Source organism: Bactrocera neohumeralis, chromosome 6, assembly GCF_024586455.1.
Source record: "Bactrocera neohumeralis isolate Rockhampton chromosome 6, APGP_CSIRO_Bneo_wtdbg2-racon-allhic-juicebox.fasta_v2, whole genome shotgun sequence".
Taxonomy (NCBI): domain Eukaryota; kingdom Metazoa; phylum Arthropoda; class Insecta; order Diptera; family Tephritidae; genus Bactrocera; species Bactrocera neohumeralis.
In genome coordinates, this window is record NC_065923.1 from 145,183 (window position 1) to 164,599 (window position 19,417).

The following is a 19,417-nucleotide window of genomic DNA, read 5'->3' on the forward strand; positions in this document are numbered from 1 at the left end:
TTAATTTGTTAACTTTTCTAACATTAACGCAAAAATGGATTAACTTAGAATCTAGTTGTTGAACTTACCGGATAATACATTCCTTGAGGAGGAAGAAAAAATGCTCCTGAACCCCACAGTTTGACGTTTTTTATAGTTGCAGTGGTGCGTGTAGCGTATTCCTCTTAACTGCTTTTAATTCAACACTTTATAGTTGAATTAATCGTCAATTTTTTCACCACGAAATTGCCAGTACAATAACAACAATAATAATAATAATAATGTGTTTGCGAGAAACTATATTTTTGACTTATTTCTTGTTTCAATAGTTGTATTGGAGTGATTTAATTTTACTATTGCAAGCTTTACTTAATTAAAAGAGTATCTTTGGCACATCTGCAATTGAATTCTTACAAACTTTTCACTTATGCATATTACTACAGCTTTTATGCTAGTTTTCGCAATTAAAGCACAATTTATTCAATTATTCATTACTTTACAAAATTAACGAGCATTGGAGGAAAAAATTAAAAATTACTAAAACGGGTATATGCACAAAATTCTTAGAATCATTTTAATATCTGTACTTAAAATTGTTTTCAGGAAACGGTTAGTGAACATCCTTTTGCTCTTCTTAAACACTTGTATTAACATTTGATAATTAAATGTGAATACTATACTGATAATATTAGTTTCAATGAAGATTCAAAAGTTTTTGTATTATTCCTATTCAAATCATTGTTTTATAACCGTCAAGATGCGAGAAAGCATTTTATGGCTGATTAGAGTCTATTTATAAACATATAAAACTGTATTTTGATAAGCCGATCAGCTTAATTTTCGATTCTTACAACTATCAATAAATCACGAACTAAGAACAACGCAGAAAATATATTATATTTACTAGTCAACGGACGAACTTTACTTTATTCTGACAGAAGGTATGAAAATACGTTCATATGTATATAAAAGATACACAAAATTGCCAACCTTTGTTACCTTCTCGCTACAATATATACTATTTTCTAGCATCTCAGAACTGGTATAAAATCAAAACGATGATCTGGTATAAAACTCTTGAGGAAATCTATCTAGCAATCGATGCCTTGAACGTTGCGGCAATGACTACCAAATTGTCAGTACTTTGCATCGTACATATTTTTGCTAAATTTAGTTTATTACATACAAAACATACATAGAAGTCTCTCATCATTGAGGGTTGTTGTCTCTTTTTGGGGTGCTTTGAATATGTGACCGGCTAGCAATTCAACTGCTATGCTGGTGGGAAAAATCGAATCGACAAAACGCAACAATGGCAGCATCACTAAGTAAACTACATACGAACATTTGGGATGGAAGCATATAGTAAAGCAGGATAAAACATCTGAGAAATCATAGAACACCGATAAATATTGTACGTAACAAAGCAAAACACTGTGCGTGAATTTGTAGGAAGTGAAACGAGATAAATGATGCTACAAGGAAAGTGAAATATTTGGTGGATGAAAACAGACGTCCAGCAGAAAAAATATGCCTAAAAGGAGTCCTATGATATACATTTGTATGTATAATATGGTATCAAAATGGCATATACATATATTAGCAAAGCATACATATTTAGCAAAGCACTAAAATGTAGCGAACTGAGGCATTAAAAATGCGCATATGTATGTATATCCATACATACAAGTAAACGAGACTGACGGAAAATAATATAGCAACTATCAGACGTATCTGGGACTCTAAAAAGGTTAATGTAAATTATGCAGTATTTATTTTTAGGCTTTTTCTGACTAATACCTTAGTGGTGGTAACGTAATATCTTTTCTCTTCCGGTTTATTGCTGTTTCAATGTAAGTCTGAGTATATAACACGTTTTTCCCTCATTAAAAACATCTTTCGGTGTACATACATACATATGTATACTATTTCATTTCAATTTTGATTTACGCAATAATTGCGTCTACGAAAAGCTTCAATTTGGTTACATTCAATCAGAATTTTTATTTAGCGCCTCATGTATGTATATAAAATATTTTAATCTTTTAACATAAATTAAATTGATTTCCTCCCGATATATTCCGTATGATAATAATTTTAATATTAAACACTTATTTTATATTTGTTGTTGGGAAAACGTTTTTTACTTTTTACGCAGGTAAATATTCCAATTTTAATAAATCGAACCAAGATTAACGATCACTAGAAGAACTGCATCACTTTTGGCCAGAGCCAATAATTCTATTGCAGAGGATATAAAATATGCACTATTCAAAAATACACTGACTGCGAATATGTGACGGCGGCGGCAACATACATGCGAACAATTCGATAGATAGGAAGCAATAGTATATAATATATTTTAAATGTTGCAGCACTGCGACAAAAATACAACTAACCAACTAACTTCTACCAGAGAACCAGCTGCCCAGTTCGCCTTGTACGCTTTATTCATTTCCTTCACTCTACGAATATTCGTTGTTGCTCTCTTCTCTTTATAACTGCGGGCATCGTTTTCTTCATTTCCTATCACATTCTTCTACATTCTCTGCGCTGACTGTCGGTCATATGTCTTTATGTTCTCTGCCTCTGCTTTGACTTTATTTTGATTTCACTTTCGGTTTGTTTTAGGAATTGTGTGCACCAGCTTTCTCGCTTCAGCAGCAAACAAAGCCAATTGAACTGCAGAAATAAATGAGAATACACCAGAGAACTTAAAGCAATGGAAGCAAAAGGTAATTAATCCAATTGGATTGAGAAGCATGAAAGCAGGGCTTCCAAGTTTATTCAGAATTAATTTAAAATATGTTCCAGTATTTTAATAACGACAATAATGCATATAGTGCATTTAATTACACTAGTCAGAAATTTTAGTATTCTAAATTTCTTTAAAATAAATAAAATTTCAACCATAACGATTCAGTAAGCTCTCCTCAGCAGCAGGTTTCTGCGCATGTACGATCATTCATATTTACAAATTGAAGCTAGAGGACGACTGGTACTGGTTATAAACAGTTACTTTACAAAATTTTAAATTTATACTGCTACGTATTTTGTGAAAAAATTTGTATACTTAACCTTAATTAAATTTGGAACTTTCCCTGCCTCTATGGTAAACTAAATAACCAATTTGTTTCTAATTCTTGTTGTGGATTAGTGACCAATGGATTTCTCAAGTTCAACTTTAAATTAAAGAATTATTCTTGCTTTCAAAATTTTTTTGTAAATAAAATGGGAAAATTGAACTAGGACCCGAGCGTTTATAGGATTTTCGTATAGTTAAATATATCTAATGAAACGGGTTAAATATTGCTACGTTTAAGCTTTGCATAACCGTTTTGGCTAATAAGTGGAGATGGCAATAATATACTATAATATCATATATAATCAAAGATGTTTTAGATTATATGTTCTTCTGAAATGATATACTTTTGATTTTCCTGGTTCTGTAAGAATACTAAGAAACCATTATCCTTAAACACGATCACCTATCACAACTATGTACGTTACTCAGTTTTGCTGAAAATGCGGTAGTCCATGTCCGGCATGGCAATAACGAGACTAAAAAATCAAATTTATCACTTAATAAAATTTTAGCACAAAGCATAATACAAAAGTAATCTTCCAATAGTATTAACTGAATTTTTGTTCAAGTTCGCAATAATTGTACCCCAAACCATTCCCTTTTTTTCTGAAAAATTATCCTCTACAAGAGTTCTTAATTAAATTAGAAACATCTAGTCCGAGTGAATATAGTGCCGAATTCTAATAAAATAATAATATTATTTAAAACACATGTTTTACATACATATGTTAATAAAACATCAAAGACATAAATCTCAAATGACAAACTCGAATTACCGCTAAAACTTCAACATAACCCCAAATTCGTGACGAGGTAAAGTATGCGAAAAATAGCTGAATTCTTCCATACTTATAATATGTAAATATGTATGTATATATGCACGTTGCGGAAATTTTAATAGAAATTCGAGAGAAGCGAACTAAGTTTTTTAAATTATAATGAAATACACACCCAAATCTCCTGATTTAACTCCTCCCATTCCTCATTCAGTTGCTGATTAAGAAGAAAGCGTTCGTAAAACGAGCTAAGGTCGCCCAGTACGCTGGCAAAATCAGCCATTTTTTTCAAATATTTACAATGAAAACAAATTTGCAATAACTTTAAACACAATATAACTTTAACATTCAAATTTCACAAAAATCTAAAAAACAACTCAAATAACATATAAAATAATAGAATTAAACAAACAATTTAATCTTTCAGAAAAGCTCGTCCATTAGGGCCTACAGCTGAGTTGCAAATAAGGAATTTTATAGAAATTAATAAGCAAAGCGGAAGGGAGACACGGAAAGCAATGAAGTTCCAATAAAAAGGAAAAGGAACCACAAAGAAAACATAAACAAAAGATTTTGATGATAGCGACAATTAGTTACATGGCCACCTGTCGGTTACAAAATATTGCCGCTATTGGAAATTATAGCGCTATTAGTTACTTCCAGTGATAAGCTTCCTTTTATACTGCTGTGCTGCCAGAGCCGCCAAATTATAATTAAACCACTCAACTTAAGGATCTATCATAATTATAACTTATGAACGTCAGCATTGCTTACATTCCTATTTGTACTTAACAGTCCAGTATATGACATGCTCAATAATAATTAAATATCACAAGTTGCGAATATTTAATAAGGTCAGAGGAGAAGTGTATTAGGTGAACATTAAGTGTTTTTACTCCTCAACATCGCATATAAGGTTCTATCGAGCGTATTGTGTGAAAGATTAAAGCCCACCGTCAACAAACTGATTGGACCTTATCAGTGCGGCTTTAGTCCTGGAAAATCAACAACCGACCAGATATTCACCATGCGCCAAGTCTTGGAAAAGACCCGTGAAAGAAGAATCGACACACACCACCTCTTCGTCACGACAGCACGAAAAGGAGCTGCCTTTATGCCGCGATGTCTGAATTTGGTATCCCCGCAAAACTAATACGACTGTGTAAGCTGACGTTGAGCAACACCAAAGGCTCCGTCAGAATCGGGAAGGACCTCTCCGAGCCGTTCGATACCAAACGAGGTTTCAGACAAGGCGATTCCCTATCGTGCGACTTCTTCAACCTGCTACTGGAGAAAATAGTTCGAGCTGCAGAACTAAATAGATAAGGTACTACATATCTTCTATAAGAGTATACAGCTGCTGGCGTATGCCGATGATATTGATATCATCGGCCTCAACACCCGCGCGGTTAGTTCTGCTTTCTCCAGACTGGACAAAGAAGCAAAGCAAATCGGTCTGGCAGTGAACGAGGGCAAGACGAAATATCTCCTGTCATCAAACAAACAGTCGTCGCACTCGCGACTTGGCACTCACGTCACTGTTGACAGTCATAACTTTGAAGTCGTAGATGATTTCGTCTATCTTGGAAGCAGCGTAAACACCACCAACAATGTCAGCCTAGAAATCCAACGCAGGATAACTCTTGCCAACAGGTGCTACTTCGGACTGAGTAGGCAATTGAGAAGCAAAGTCCTCTCTCGGCAAACAAAAACCAAACTCTATAAGTCACTCATAATTCCCGTCCTGCTATATGGTGCAGAGGCTTGGACGACGTCAACAACTGATGAGTCGACGTTGCGAGTTTTCGAGAAAAAAGTTCTGCGAAAGATTTATGGTTCTTTGCGCGTTGGCTACGGCGAATATCGCATTCGATGGAACGATGATATATGACGACATTGACATAGTTTAGCGAATTAAAAGACAGCGGCTACGCTGGCTAGGTCATGTTGTCCGAATGGACGGAAACACTCCAGCTCTGAAAGTATTCGACGCTGTACCCGCCGGGGGAAGCAGAGGAAGAGGAAGACCTCCACTCCGTTGGAAGGACCAGATGGAGAAGGACCTGGCTACGCTTGGAATATCCAATTGGCGCCACGTAGCGAAAAGAAGAAACGACTGGCGCGCTGTTGTTAACTCGGCTATAATAGCGTAAGCGGTGTCTACGCCAATTAAGAAGAGAAGTGTTTTTATACTTTTCTATTGCAATTAAGTTCATGTATTTATATAACTATAAACATATATATTAATAATAATCGCTAATTACCATTTTTTATTTTCTAACATATTTCCTTAAAAATTTGAATTTGAGAATTAAGACCGATATGTTCTCGAATTAGTTCTTATTAAGGGATTACATGGGTTTACGACTCTTAAAAAATCGATTTTTTTATTGTTTTACTAAATTCTACAACACCTCTAGAATATTTTCCTAAATTTTCAAGTTGATCCAAGTAATAGTTTCGGAGATACAGCCTTGAGAACTTATGCCCTTGAGGCTAGCTAGGATAAGTTTGCCGTCTATAAAATCGTTTTTCTCGAAACTATGTTTTTGAAGTCGGTTGGCAAGATTTCCTGAGAACTACATACTTAACCGATCTTCATGAAATTTTACACAGTTCTTTGTGATACAATTCGTAAAGACTTGGATTACAACTACTTAAAAAAAATTTCGGGAAATTTTTATTATTTTACAAATATGTATGTCTGCCAGAAATCCAATTTTCAGTATTTTTTTTTCCTTCGTCCAAGTTCGAATTAAAGGTTTTAACTGAAACAGGTATTTTTTCAATTTAGATGATTCTGTAAGGAGTTACCCTGTTAACGCGAGTGCACCTTTTTTCCGAGGGATCACCGGAAATGGCGTCGCAATGACCGAGTTTAAAATATTTTTTTCAAAAATTTCAGAATTTCTTTGTTAATAACATGTTTGTAATAATAAAAAATTCTAATAATATTTAATTTTTAATATGAGAAAAAAAGTGTTGAAAAACGGCTGTGCCCGATGAAAACCATGTACCCTCTTAATGTCAGTTTTGATCTTACTATAGTATTATTTAAACTATTTAGTACTTTTATATAAATTCAAGATTGGTTATTTTACTATCTTTAATCGTTGGTACTTTTAAATGTCCTTTGACATTCTAAAACTATTGATACAAAAATTGTGAATAATGAACCTTGATAGATAAAAATGTAATACTTAATATATGTAAATATGTATATACATACATATACAATTCAACTTCTCCTCGAACTTCTATAACTCGAAATCCTCCATAATTCGAACTTTTGAATTGGCAAGAGCCAAAACTTTTAAGTTGACACGTTATTCTTTAAGTCGCATTTTTCAGGGAAATCCCATTTTGTAAATAGCTGTTCGCGTAGAAGTCGCCGCGCGTATTTATCCCTTCAAATATAACAGACGATATTGTGGAACCGAATATTTCAGATCCGTACATGACTTCTAGCGCTATGGAAAACCATAAGGATTCTGAAAAAGAAATTATTCAACCCTCATCAAAAATGATGCAACTCTTTCCATTGCACTTTTAAATTCCTATTTAAGTACGAATATAAATACAACTGACGATCTTTACAAAACACTAAACAGATTAGAATTCCTTTTCACTGAAACAAACAAATAGCTGTTCGGCTAAAATTAAAATAAATAAATAAGACTGTATATAAATCTATATTTTATAGCTTTTTGAAAAAATTTTATGGAATATGGTGATTTGAGTTAAGGAAGTTCAACTGTATGTATATTGTACCTCTTATTCTGTTTGCTTTTGAAATGATATCCTTACCAAGAATTTCTACGATGGATAGACAGGATAAGGAATCAATTGTTATAAGAAATACTAGTAAGGCAATATAAAATAATATAATATGTGACACACCTGACGTTGACGATATTCCATAATAGATATAGACCCATTTAAATCCACTGTCGACATTTGTGATAGGTTTGATGAGTGCCCAAAATTCGCTGAATGTATACTATTTTAATTTTTTTTTTACTTTCGTATTTATATTTCAAATGTTGCAATGCGATAGTAAAAGTTGTGTTGTTTAACTTTCAATTCCAATTTATAACCATAATAAAGTTGCTGAGAGTTGTATATATATTTTTAGTCGTAATGTAAATTCCAAGGACTGTGAACAGTGTTTAAAATCCCATTCAAAATTTTTTAATTCTCCTCTTCAATAGTAGTTTACTTATTTGGACGGTTGTTTGTATTTTGTTTTTCGTTTTCATTCTACGTTGGATGGTTTTTGCGGTGGTTTCAAATCATTAAACGATTGTAAATTTGATATTCTTATCAGTATTATTTAATAATAACATTTGAATAATCCTCTTGAAATCATTATTGTTATTTCCTCGATTGTGAACAAATTTGGTGCAACTAAAAGAAATGAAAACCGAAAACATTTAAAATATTATATTATTATAAAAGATACATGTACATTACAAATATAAATTAAATAAATTTACTGAAATAGAATGACACGTAATTAAATATGTATGTACGTCCAAGTACCTATTCGTGGATTATGTATGTACATATACGCATATAAAGATTTACTAATATGGAGATTATTTGATAAATATTTCTTCAAACTGAACTAAATTGTTATTATTTTATCGAGCATCTATTAAGGGGGGGTAAGGTTTGACAACTTTTTTTCCATTTTTTTTAATTTTTTTTTTTTCTGAACCATCAACACCTCAAGAATATTGTGTTAAAGTTTTAGGTCATTCGGAGAAAAACTAACGAAGTTACAGCAGGTTGAATAACGGTACCTGCTACCTGCGCTGAGTGTACAAAACTTTGAATCGATTTTCCCAAAACTGTCATTTTTAAAGTCGGTGACCAGCATACAGAAAAAACTACGGCATCGATCGTTTTGAAATTTTGTACAAATATTCTACATATATATAGCTCTCGAATGACGTCGAGTTTTTCCAAAAATTATAATTTCTAAGAATTTTACAATAACAAATAGGTCGATTTTTTGGTCTAAAATCGTCATTTTGGATTGAAAATGGTACCAAAAATTGAAAAATTAAAAAAAACTCGACGTCAATTGAAAGACAAACTAATAAACTAAAGAAAGCATTTTGATTTTTTGATTTCAGATGATCCAGTGATGCTGCAGGCTGGTCACCGCACAACTTTTTTTCGAGGTGCCTGCAGAGATCGACGATAAATCCGTTATTCCTCGCTATTTTTCGATAAAACTTTTTTTTAAGTATCCTTCAAATGTTGTACCTCTCTCTTCCTCGCTATTTTTCGATAAAACTTTTTTTAAGTATCCTTCAAATGTTGTACCTCTCTTGAACAACGCTGTAACATGTAATACTCTCTGATATAATACAGCACGTGGCTTTAATAATACACATAGTGAGTACCTCATCACTGCTTATTTTTCCCAGGTGAAACTCCTAAAAATGTACTAAAACATGAATACTATTGAGAGCGACGCATGTTAATGCGGAGAACTTAAAACATATGTTTTAAGTTCTCTGTATTGACGTTCTCTGGCTCAACTGTTCAATATTATAATCGGAACTGTTATACATCTCACATATCTTAAATGTGACCACCCATCGTGAGTTGCTGTAAATTGAATGTTCTCTGGTAACACACTGTTAACTGTTCCGACTATTATACTTTTCCACTCTCTTTAGAAATACTTGTGTTCCTTAAATGTTTCCGTCAGCAATGCAACAATTTGTTAAAAAAAATTAAAATACCGGGTTTTCCAATAGGGATGATATGATTTCTTAGTGTCGTTTCGGCCTCATAATATTTAATTTTTTAAATGTATTCAGTAATATTTACAGTTTTATCATAGATAGATATACGCAAAAACAACGTTTACAAATTATTCAATTTTATTACCAAAATAATCGTTCCCCAGTTGCAACTTTGCGCTTTTGCCATTTTATGGTCGTGATAATCGTCCATCTGTGCTCGCAATTTCGCGTGAACATTTTCTTTACATAATGTTCAAGATCCTATAAGACAAAGAACCGTTCGAAGTAATGAAAATATTACTACCGTTCCGACAAATGTTGCTAAAGACCGCAATTTGTCGATTCCAAGACGTTCTCAAAAATTGGAACTGTCAAACCACAACTTGGCGGATTTTGAGCAAGGATTCGTGCCTGCATCCGCATAAATTGAACCAACGTCAACGTCGTGAACAACTTGAAAACGATAACGATTTTTTAAAGAAAATCATCTTCTCCGATAATTTGCACTTCTCAAATTATTCATGAATGGAATCGTCGGTCCGTACTTCTTTCGAAATGAAGCTGATTATTGCAATGGAGAGAGGTATAGATCGATGATAACCAATATTTTATTGCCGCAATTGAAAGAAGTTGACCTTGACCACATCTAGTTCGAACAAGACGGGACTAACTACGTGCGACACAGCACGGGAAACAACCGAATTATTACGAGAAAAGTTTTTAGATTCGATTACTTCTTGTGGGATCATTTGAATTCATAGATTTAAAGTTTTAGAAGTCAATATTGAAAAACTCCTCAAAAATTAGCTTCATCGAATTTATTCCTGCAAAAGAAGCCGGGGAGAACATTTGATTGATGTCATATTCAGAACTTAATCTTATCGACTGTATTTCACACTAAATAAAAAACATTTGAATTTTCTTTACAGCTACAATGTGTGTGTGAGTTGTTTTTTTTTTTTGTTTTAAATCATGTTACTCCTATTGGAAAACCCTATAATATAATATTTTACATACATATGATGCGGTACAGGATGACGAGACGAGTTGAAATCCGGGTGACTATAAAGTGCTAAAAGTGCCATTGTTCACTAAATAAATACGTAAGAAGCAAAAATTTCCGGGCCAAGATGGTACTTAAGCGCTTCATCCGTCTAAACAATGGGCGTGGCAACACAGATTATTACTTGAATTTCTATATCTAAGAACTACTATACCAATTTCAACTAAATTTTGTTCATAACATTGCCCTGATATTCTTATATTACTTTGCGAAAATTTGATAAAATGCGACCACAGTCACTTCAAAGAAAGTCAGTGGACACATTTTCTTCAAAATTTTTGTATTCAAAGTAGTTTCCTTGTGCTTCAATACAGCGTTTAGCCCGGTCAATTAGCATTTCAAATGAGTGTTTAAGGTCATTTTTCGGAATGCTCTTGAGAATATAGATAGATATAATAGAATATCATGGGCAAATGAAGTTTTCCAAATAGGTAAAAATCACAGGGTGCCAGATCAGGTGAGTAGGGTGAGTGATTAATAGTTAATATGGAGTTTTTTTTTCAAAAAATCAGTGACAAGCGTCGACCGATGACACGGCGCATTATCGTGCAACAGGCGCCAGGACCATGCCTCACGGTATTGTGGTCGAACACGACGAATGCGTGACAAAAGACGCTTCATAACACCAAGGTAAACACAGCGTTAATCGTTTGGCCAGGTGGGACGAGCTCTCGGTGTACAATACCCTCGGAATCGTAAAAACAAATCAGCATTGTCTTTAGTTTTGACTTCTGAAGACGACCGACTTCTGATCGTCACAGAGGTCCTCACGACCTTCTTGGAATCGCTTAAACCACTCCTGCACATTACTACGGATCACCATAAACTTTTTTCATCATTTGAAATGTTTCAGTAAACGTTTTCCCAAGTTCAAAACAAAATTTAATATTTGCTCTTCGCATTTTACGACCGATGACCAAAAGCTGCTGTCACTTTTCGATCGATAACATCGATTGTAGTTACACAATTGTTTTAAAATTTTTACGAAATGTCAACAAGAGATCAAACTTTTTATTTCATATACCCACCAATAGGTGGCGCCGCCAGAAACAGTTATATTTAAAAAGTTCTGTTTCTTTTGCGACAGACCTTGTATATTGTTAAATACAATATTATGTTTTTCAGGGAAGACGTAAATTGTCCATTACATCGCAAATTATATGAGGTGAATTGATTTCATAATGAATATTGGTAACATTTAAGATTGTGGAGATGTCAAATAAAAAAGTTTTCCATACAGAAACTTTATCGTTTAATTTGTGTGACAGAAATACTGCCTTGAACCATAATTCATGTCAAATTTTGTGAAGACATCTTGTCAAAGAAAAAAATATTCGATACAGACTTTATATTGATCTTTTAATTTGTATGATTGTGGCCCGATTTCGGCGGTTCTGACAAATTAGCAACTTCTTTTAGTTTTATATTTATGTATATCCTTCATATATGCTAAGATTCCACGGGTGACGCTAACCAACCCATCTCCATATGGTCCGACGCACTCTAAACAGATTGCGCTATTCTTTACGCAGGGTTTAGATACTCAGCTACCCTTACCAAGAGCACAAGTAAAAACCCTGCATTTGAAAAAGAAAATCATTTTAAGTTTTGCATATATTTTATTATTTATGGTATGTATCGGAGATGAAGAAAAAAATTAAATGCTCTTGTAACTGTAAAAGGGCGGTAAAGGAAATGGCTGTTTGAAGCTGTCATATACATGTATCTTATATTGTAATGCTTTCAAAAATTTTGCTACCCAGTCAAAACAAATTATCTCACATGTGAGAGCAAACATCGCGATCCGTGTTCTATACTTCAAAGCAAATCTTAAAATACATATGTATGTACATGTACTTATCTACTCGGCAGTGAGCAGTGCAGTGAGTTCATCTTAGATTTCATTCTGAATGTGTAAAATCATTTATTAATACAATTTTATTTAAATGTAAAAAGAAAGAAACTCGCCGGAACGAAGTTGAACTATGGAAAAAAATATGCTTTGTAAAATATTGTACTTTAAGCCCCACAAAATTAAAGTTTGCCTTAGTAAAATTTTACGAGTACATATTTTTTCATATGTCCAATATGTAGTATGTATGTATATTTACCAGAATTTGTTTTTGCGATTATGCTTTTCGTATATGTATAAGTTTCAATTTGCTGAATGAAGGTAATTTCCTTTTTGTATGCACATTTTACATATATACATATAGTACATAAGTACACATCTTAGCATATGTATATGCAATTGTATCGAAGTAAGTCGTTGGGCATGAACTATGATACAATAATTTTCCACCATTTGTTGTTGACTACTAAAAACACCAAAACGTACTATTTGCATAGTATTATGTGGACATTGTCATTAGCTTCAAACTTGTTCCATATATTTCTGAATCGATTGTTCTAAAGCCGAGATGTGTACACAAACGAAATATGTATGTACGCACATACGACAGCGGAAAACACGGTTCCCTTTGTTTGCTCAAATCTCCACAATGACCGACTTTCACTTTCTTAAACAACATGTATCCATTTCCCCAATTAGGCTTTTGGTATCATTAAATCATTGACCATTTGAATTATTTGTTATTTAGTTTACAATCTAACTATGAGCAAAGCGTTTAGAACCGTTAAAGGGAACGTTGATACTGACTTCCACAGCGCGCCTTAATTTGTGTTATACCAGTCAATTTGTGTTTGTGGGTATAACAGTTTTCCAGCATCCTAAAACTCTCTTCATAGCCCATACTTGCTCTCCTAAAAGGTACTATAAATTCCTTATTTGTATTTACATGTGCACAGTGTATTAATATCATCTTAATATATCGAAAATAAAATAGGTGGTACATTCATTTGAAAATCCTTTTTAGAGAGCATGCGTTTTTCTTTGCATTCGTCACGATATCTCAGCTCTAGTGTAATGAATTGTGATTTTAGAGCATACTAATTAAAAACCAGTCATTGGTTTATTTTTTAAATGTTCACAAGGGTAGAAATTGTGACGATTTTTTTAAATGTTCACAAGGGTAGAATGTTCACGAGTACGTGGCCTTTTTTCTTCTCTACGTCAATGACGCGTTCGAATTTCTTCTGCAGTATAAAACCCCCTTAAAACCTTGGGATAATGAATATGCAGTATATATGTATATGAATTTGTTTCAAAGGATATTATTAACATTTTTATCACTATTTATTACATGGTTAATCACCGGTTCAGACGATATTTGATTAGATATGTTAGGTCAACTTTACTCAACTTCAAAGTAAAGATAAGTTACAACGTGAATAACTGTATTAAATGTAGTTATAAAATCAATACGATAGTCTCCGGCGGGAAATTTAAATGGCAGATGAAAGCCCCTATCCTTATCTATGGAAGCGTTAAGATAAATAAAAGTTTCCTATTAAGGAAAAAAATTATTAGATAATAAAAATATAACTGTACTCACGCAAGAGCTTACTGTAATCGGGCATTTCGTTTGCATATTTGAATATTTTTCAACCAAACCAAATAATCGTTTCAGAATGATATTGCTGCGTTTAATTAGAAACTCACACCAATCCACAGTTATATCGATGACAAAAGGCACATATCCCATTGGACGTTTCACATAAGATTTCATACGCAACTACAAAAATATAAACATCTGAAAAACGTTACACATGGAATTCCATTATATACATACATACATTAACTTGATTAATCGGTTTCTCCTTAAAGTAACATAACGTCTGCACTTTACTTTCATTGACCATGTCTAATATATTACATTCCTCCAGAGAAACCAAATCTGGATGCGAAGCTCGGCAGTGAATTTTTTTCAGTTTAACAAGACTTTGTATCTGGCTACAATGGAAACAACCATTAAACATTGCTACGAGAAGAAAAATTAACCCCAAGTCTCTAACTGTTCCAATCATTGGTAAATGTTGAACTAAATTCTAATTTCAAATGAATATTAGTTCAAATACGAATTATTTATAACACTGTTAGTCGTTAACAAAATCTGCCTAATTACATATTTAGCAAATGCATATAATTACAATATATTTGGTTGAGTAAACATGTAATATATTCCGAATGGAACTATTTGGTATGTTTATATACTAAATGTATTAAAACCGCTATTTATAAAATTGTCATTTTATTAGTAAAATTCTTTTAATGTTTTTGACAATATAAATTAAATATAAAATTAAATTTAGCCATTGCTTTTATAATTCTTATTTCGGTATTGTATAGAAAAACATCGCATTTATGGGTTCATGTTAATTATCAAAGAAAAACAAGCTTAATAAAATAAGTTCCGAGAGAATAATTTTAGTTTTTTATTCCAATACTTGAGCATAACTCACAATTGAATACATATCCAGGTGTTTGCAGAATTACGAATGTATATTTTGGTGGGCGCAGATAAATTTAAAATCAATACTTCCAGAAATTTGGATTTTGAGCCATCCGTCTTTGGAAATTTGTGTACCAATTCTGCAACGTTGAGAGAGGTACAAGTGTTTCATTACTCAATGGAGGGATTTGCTGCGGAGACACCGTAAAACTGGACGCATAGTTGAAAAAATTTTCTAACATCTTCTGACTGAACTGCAGATTTGCATTTGCATTTTGCTGTGAAAATTTTATCATATTGTTATACGTTACGACACATGGTTATTTTCTCTAAATTAACATATTGCTTTCAATAATTTTTCACTTACCACCGCAGGTGTCAACTGAGAAATTGTAAGTTCCGGCTCGACGGATATTCCTATTTGCGCTGTGTGGGAAATCTCTTGTGCACCAAAAATCATTCCATGCTCCGCCGCTTCCAATTCGTGACTTTTTTTCAGCTGGGATATTTTAAAAATCGCTGACGGCTTAGCGTTGGATATGTGTCCCAGGTATTGCCATGTAGGAGCTGAATTTGCATCCGGCCAGCTAAAGTAAACCGCAGCTGCTGTTCCTTCAGGAAGTGCTGTCAACCCAGTTAAAAATACTACAATATAGTTTACATGATCTATGTCTGGCACATTTATTACGACTTTATTTTCATCTACCGGCGTGAAGTCAGTTTGCGGCTATAGTAGAAAATAAATATGTACATAGTAATGTAATTATGCATAACATGCTTTCACAACGTGTTGAGTGATCGAGATTACTCACCAAACGCCCAGAAATTATTAATCCAAACATTATTATAGAATTAAAGATTAAAATAATTTGAATATTTCTAGAACAATTGATAAAATAATGCGAGAAGAGTATTCCTTCATACAACACCTAAGACGCGTAAATAACATGTAATCAGCTGTTTTTATAGTACATTCGCCGCACGTTGCGAACCTGGGAACAGTGTGTACACTTCCACCATTTACTATTTGATAAACTAATGTACGTTCGCCGCACGTTGCGAACCTTGGAACAGTTTACCATTTACTATGTATTTGATAAACTACCGAACACTTTTTAAAAATTGCAACATATCTGCGAGAGAATGGTAGGAAAAATATTTATACATATATGTATCCGTTCTCAAAAATTAAGATTTTGCTTTATTAATGACAAGGTGAAAATATGGCTGAATCTTTTTGCCCGAGTACTGTACGAATAAATTTATTTTATTATCCGTGTAAGTAATTGTTTCAACGCAGTTTTGATAAAAAATTATAACCCTGGCTATCAAAAAAAACTAATAACCCTGGTTTATCTATATCTTCCTCTTCATCCACTTCTATAGCATATTCATTTTGTTTTTTTTCTCTATGCTTCATTTTCAACTTGTTGTTGGATGGTTATTCCGTCTTTGTTAGTTTTGTGACAGAAAACATTCCTGAAGTAAATTAGAAGAATGCTGCCGAGTTCACAGCCCTTGGCTGGAAAAAAGGTCCGGTTCCGTTTCGATTGTATAAATTCAATAATAAGAATTAAATTTAGTATTATTTTTAGAATAAATATAAATAACTATATTTTGAAAAAAAAAAAAATAAAATAATATAGTTTTCAATTAAAACTAAAAGGTAACACTATAACAGTTTAAAGATGTTTCTTAAAAATGCCAATTTATTATAAATAAAAGAAAAATTTTTTAAAATAATTTAGAATTACAAACAAAATATTTTTCAGATCGCGTTCTATTTTTTATTGTACTTGCTTTGATAATAACTACTAATCTTATTAAATACAAAGAAAATATTTTTTGTTACTGATTCAATACTTGAATCAACGATTTGAATATTTGTTTTGTTCACATAACAATTGCAGGTAACAAGGTAACATAAAACAACAACAAAAATTGTTTATTCAATGCTTGTATGTATGTATGTCCATTCCCTTGTGCAACGGAACTGGAACAAAGTTCAGTTGGCTTGATAATATTACATACATATGTATGTACATATATGTATGTATTTTTATAATAGACTACACCTTAATAAGTTGGTATTGCAAATGCATTGAATTAAACCATTGGCACCACAAACAATGGAATACTTCCCATGATTTTATACAGCACAATTTAAAATTTGGGTCTAAATTGTATTTATCCGATTTAATTTTTCTGATCGAGTTCTATGTTCATATCACAAATTTAGAGGAATTCCTTTTTAGTGGATACAGCCAAGTTTACTGGTCAGAGCAATTGTAAGTATCACAACTTTAGGGGAATGATCAATGTTTTCTTTTCGCCCTATAAAAACAGTTAGGTGTATGCATTTTATCAATGGTGGTCAAAGCTCGCCCTCCACAGGTTACTATTTTATCTCATAAGATACAAGACTGCCATAACTTTTTTATTCTAAAGGAAATTTTATTTCTAACAGAAAGCTTTCCTTTCCTTATATAAATAACAATGTTTTGACTTTGTAATAGACAAAAGGAGAGTAAGTTATAATGTTGATATTCGTGAGAGTAATTGGTTATAAATATCATAACCCACAGGCACAGTTGTTTGGTTCTGCTATTTTTAATTAACAATAAAATAATGAACTATCAAATCAAAATATGTAACCGTTCAGTATATTATTTCTTTCCCGTTTTTGACGGCTCTTCTTTGTTTGTAGGTGGTTTTATTTGACGTGCATTTTCAGTTTGCGTTCCCTGGTTTGGTTCGGCTGTAATATTGAGTGGTTTACTTGCTGTTTCGGAATTCATCACATTTTTAGAAACTGTTACTGGTGTGGGCAATAGTTCCTTCTCAAGTTCAGGTATTTCCCCAAATATTTCCGTAATAAATCGCAAAATTTCTTTGTTATGAGCGGTTTTGTTACCCACACTGGGAGCCGCTAGACTACATCTTCCAATATATTGTATACATTGGCTGTTATTAAAAGTAAAGTAAGAGAAGTGATTGAAATAGAAAATAAAATAGAAAGAAAAACTAAAACAACTAAAATCTGTAGTAGATAACTTTGAATTTACATATATATATAAATATGTGTATTTATAATCCTTATTATCCAAAAAATTACTAATATTTTTTTAATGATTAACATATAATAACATATGTATAATATAATCGGGATTAATTGACAGTGTTAATAGGCACAAACAACTTAAAAATGATTATTACATCATTTTAAGTTTTATGGTTGGACCAATTAGATTGTAGTATTTTAATGTAGCACCTGGATGGCACCAAAAAAAGTTTGTGTGTGAATGCTGCTGTAAAATATAAGGCGCCCATCGTAAGTAAGTTAATGTAGCTTGAACAATGGCATAACAAACAATTAAAAATCATAAGGAAGATGGAATTCAATTTTATTATAGGCAGCACAATTCCTTTACTTCTAACATTATTCCATAAAATTTAACATCGATAACACTAAGTTACGAGAAGAAGAATACGAAATCTAAATTTGTTAGAATTTATTTCACTGTTGTCGAAAACTAATGCTAAATCCTTGAACAATTGATACATTGCATAAGCCCGATAAAATTTCGTAAAGTGAATGATATTATTGTATTTTATCGGTGAAAAACTACTTTGAAATGAATGGGGTTCTTAGCTTATTTTTAATAATATTTAAAACTATAGTACTATACGAGACAATTTAATATCTCCACAACATTCAACTTTATCGCTCCGCTGAGTATATGTAGTACTTGGATGGACAAAAGTATTAAATTTTCCATAATTTGCAACCTTTCAACCTCATTGCATTTGGAAGCTAGACAAGTTCCCGATTCAGAAATAAATCTGTTGCATTTTACTAATTAGTAAAACCAAATAAATTTACCAAAAATTTGTTAATATGCCTAAATTTCATAACAAAAAATTGGAAAAATGTAATATCTGAGGAATGTTGTGTACAATAGCAAGGAAAATAATATTTTATCATCAATAATGACGCAGTTGGAAAGTATCGTCGTTGAAATATGTAGGTTGTGAGGGGGGCATTAGTGGGAGTATACCATTCTCATTTATTTGTGAAAAAAAAACAAAATATCACAAACACGCTAACAAAAAGAACACAACCAACTTATATATCCACATATGCTTGATGACGATGTATTGGCAATAGAAGCGTCTAAAAATATCATCTACTCGGGGCAGTCAAAAAATGGCGACGAACCACCACAACATTTCGGCATACATATTCAAAATTCAAGATCAACGTCGAGAACGCAATCTTCTCATAAAAATATGAATAATTTGCAAAAGCAAAACAAAAGCATGAGAATAGTAAAAATAATAAAAATTGTTTCGAGGGAAAACGGCTTCGTTAAAGAGAACGATAGGTGGAAGAAAGGAAA

The 19,417-nt window shown here is 32.6% G+C and overlaps 2 protein-coding genes and 1 long non-coding RNA gene across 4 annotated transcripts; 1 reads left to right on the top strand and 2 right to left on the bottom strand.

Annotated features, from left to right (window-relative positions):
• The first annotated feature begins 1,520 nt into the window (after positions 1-1,520).
• On the top strand, positions 1,521-6,261 carry LOC126762032 (uncharacterized). Its single transcript, XR_007667409.1, has 3 exons — positions 1,521-1,832; positions 2,611-2,714; positions 4,268-6,261. It is a non-coding gene; the product is annotated as an uncharacterized LOC126762032 (long non-coding RNA).
• Positions 6,262-13,863: 7,602 nt separating this feature from the next.
• On the bottom strand, positions 13,864-14,709 carry LOC126762031 (uncharacterized). 2 transcript variants are annotated; one of them, XM_050478506.1, is made up of 3 exons: positions 14,362-14,709; positions 14,133-14,300; positions 13,864-14,072 (listed from the first exon to the last, which is right to left on the bottom strand). In XM_050478506.1, exons 1-3 carry the CDS (start codon positions 14,590-14,592, stop codon positions 13,920-13,922), a joined length of 552 nt encoding a protein of 183 aa, XP_050334463.1. In that variant the 5' UTR covers positions 14,593-14,709; the 3' UTR covers positions 13,864-13,919. The 2 variants fall into 2 exon arrangements, with proteins under 2 accessions (XP_050334463.1, XP_050334464.1); XM_050478507.1 differs by having other exon boundaries at positions 13,965-14,041; positions 14,121-14,300.
• Positions 14,710-14,967: 258 nt separating this feature from the next.
• On the bottom strand, positions 14,968-15,975 carry LOC126762421 (protein OPI10 homolog). The gene is made up of 3 exons (XM_050479142.1): positions 15,830-15,975; positions 15,385-15,744; positions 14,968-15,295 (listed from the first exon to the last, which is right to left on the bottom strand). The coding sequence occupies exons 1-3, from the start codon at positions 15,857-15,859 to the stop codon at positions 15,098-15,100; spliced, it is 588 nt and encodes a 195-aa protein (XP_050335099.1). The 5' UTR covers positions 15,860-15,975; the 3' UTR covers positions 14,968-15,097.
• Positions 15,976-19,417: the final 3,442 nt, after the last annotated feature.

Coding starts and splice junctions, on each gene's coding strand:
- LOC126762031 (XM_050478506.1), bottom strand. CDS start 14,592: ATGATTGGAACAGTTAGAGACTTGGGGTTAATTTTTCTTCTCGTAGCA. Junction 14,301..14,361: donor AACCGATTAATCAAGTTAAT/GTATGTATGTAT, acceptor ATATTTTTGTAG/TTGCGTATGAAATCTTATGT. Junction 14,073..14,132: donor AAACGAAATGCCCGATTACA/GTAAGCTCTTGC, acceptor TTTCCTTAATAG/GAAACTTTTATTTATCTTAA.
- LOC126762421 (XM_050479142.1), bottom strand. CDS start 15,859: ATGTTTGGATTAATAATTTCTGGGCGTTTG. Junction 15,745..15,829: donor TAATAATTTCTGGGCGTTTG/GTGAGTAATCTC, acceptor TTTCTACTATAG/CCGCAAACTGACTTCACGCC. Junction 15,296..15,384: donor CTCAGTTGACACCTGCGGTG/GTAAGTGAAAAA, acceptor AAATTTTCACAG/CAAAATGCAAATGCAAATCT.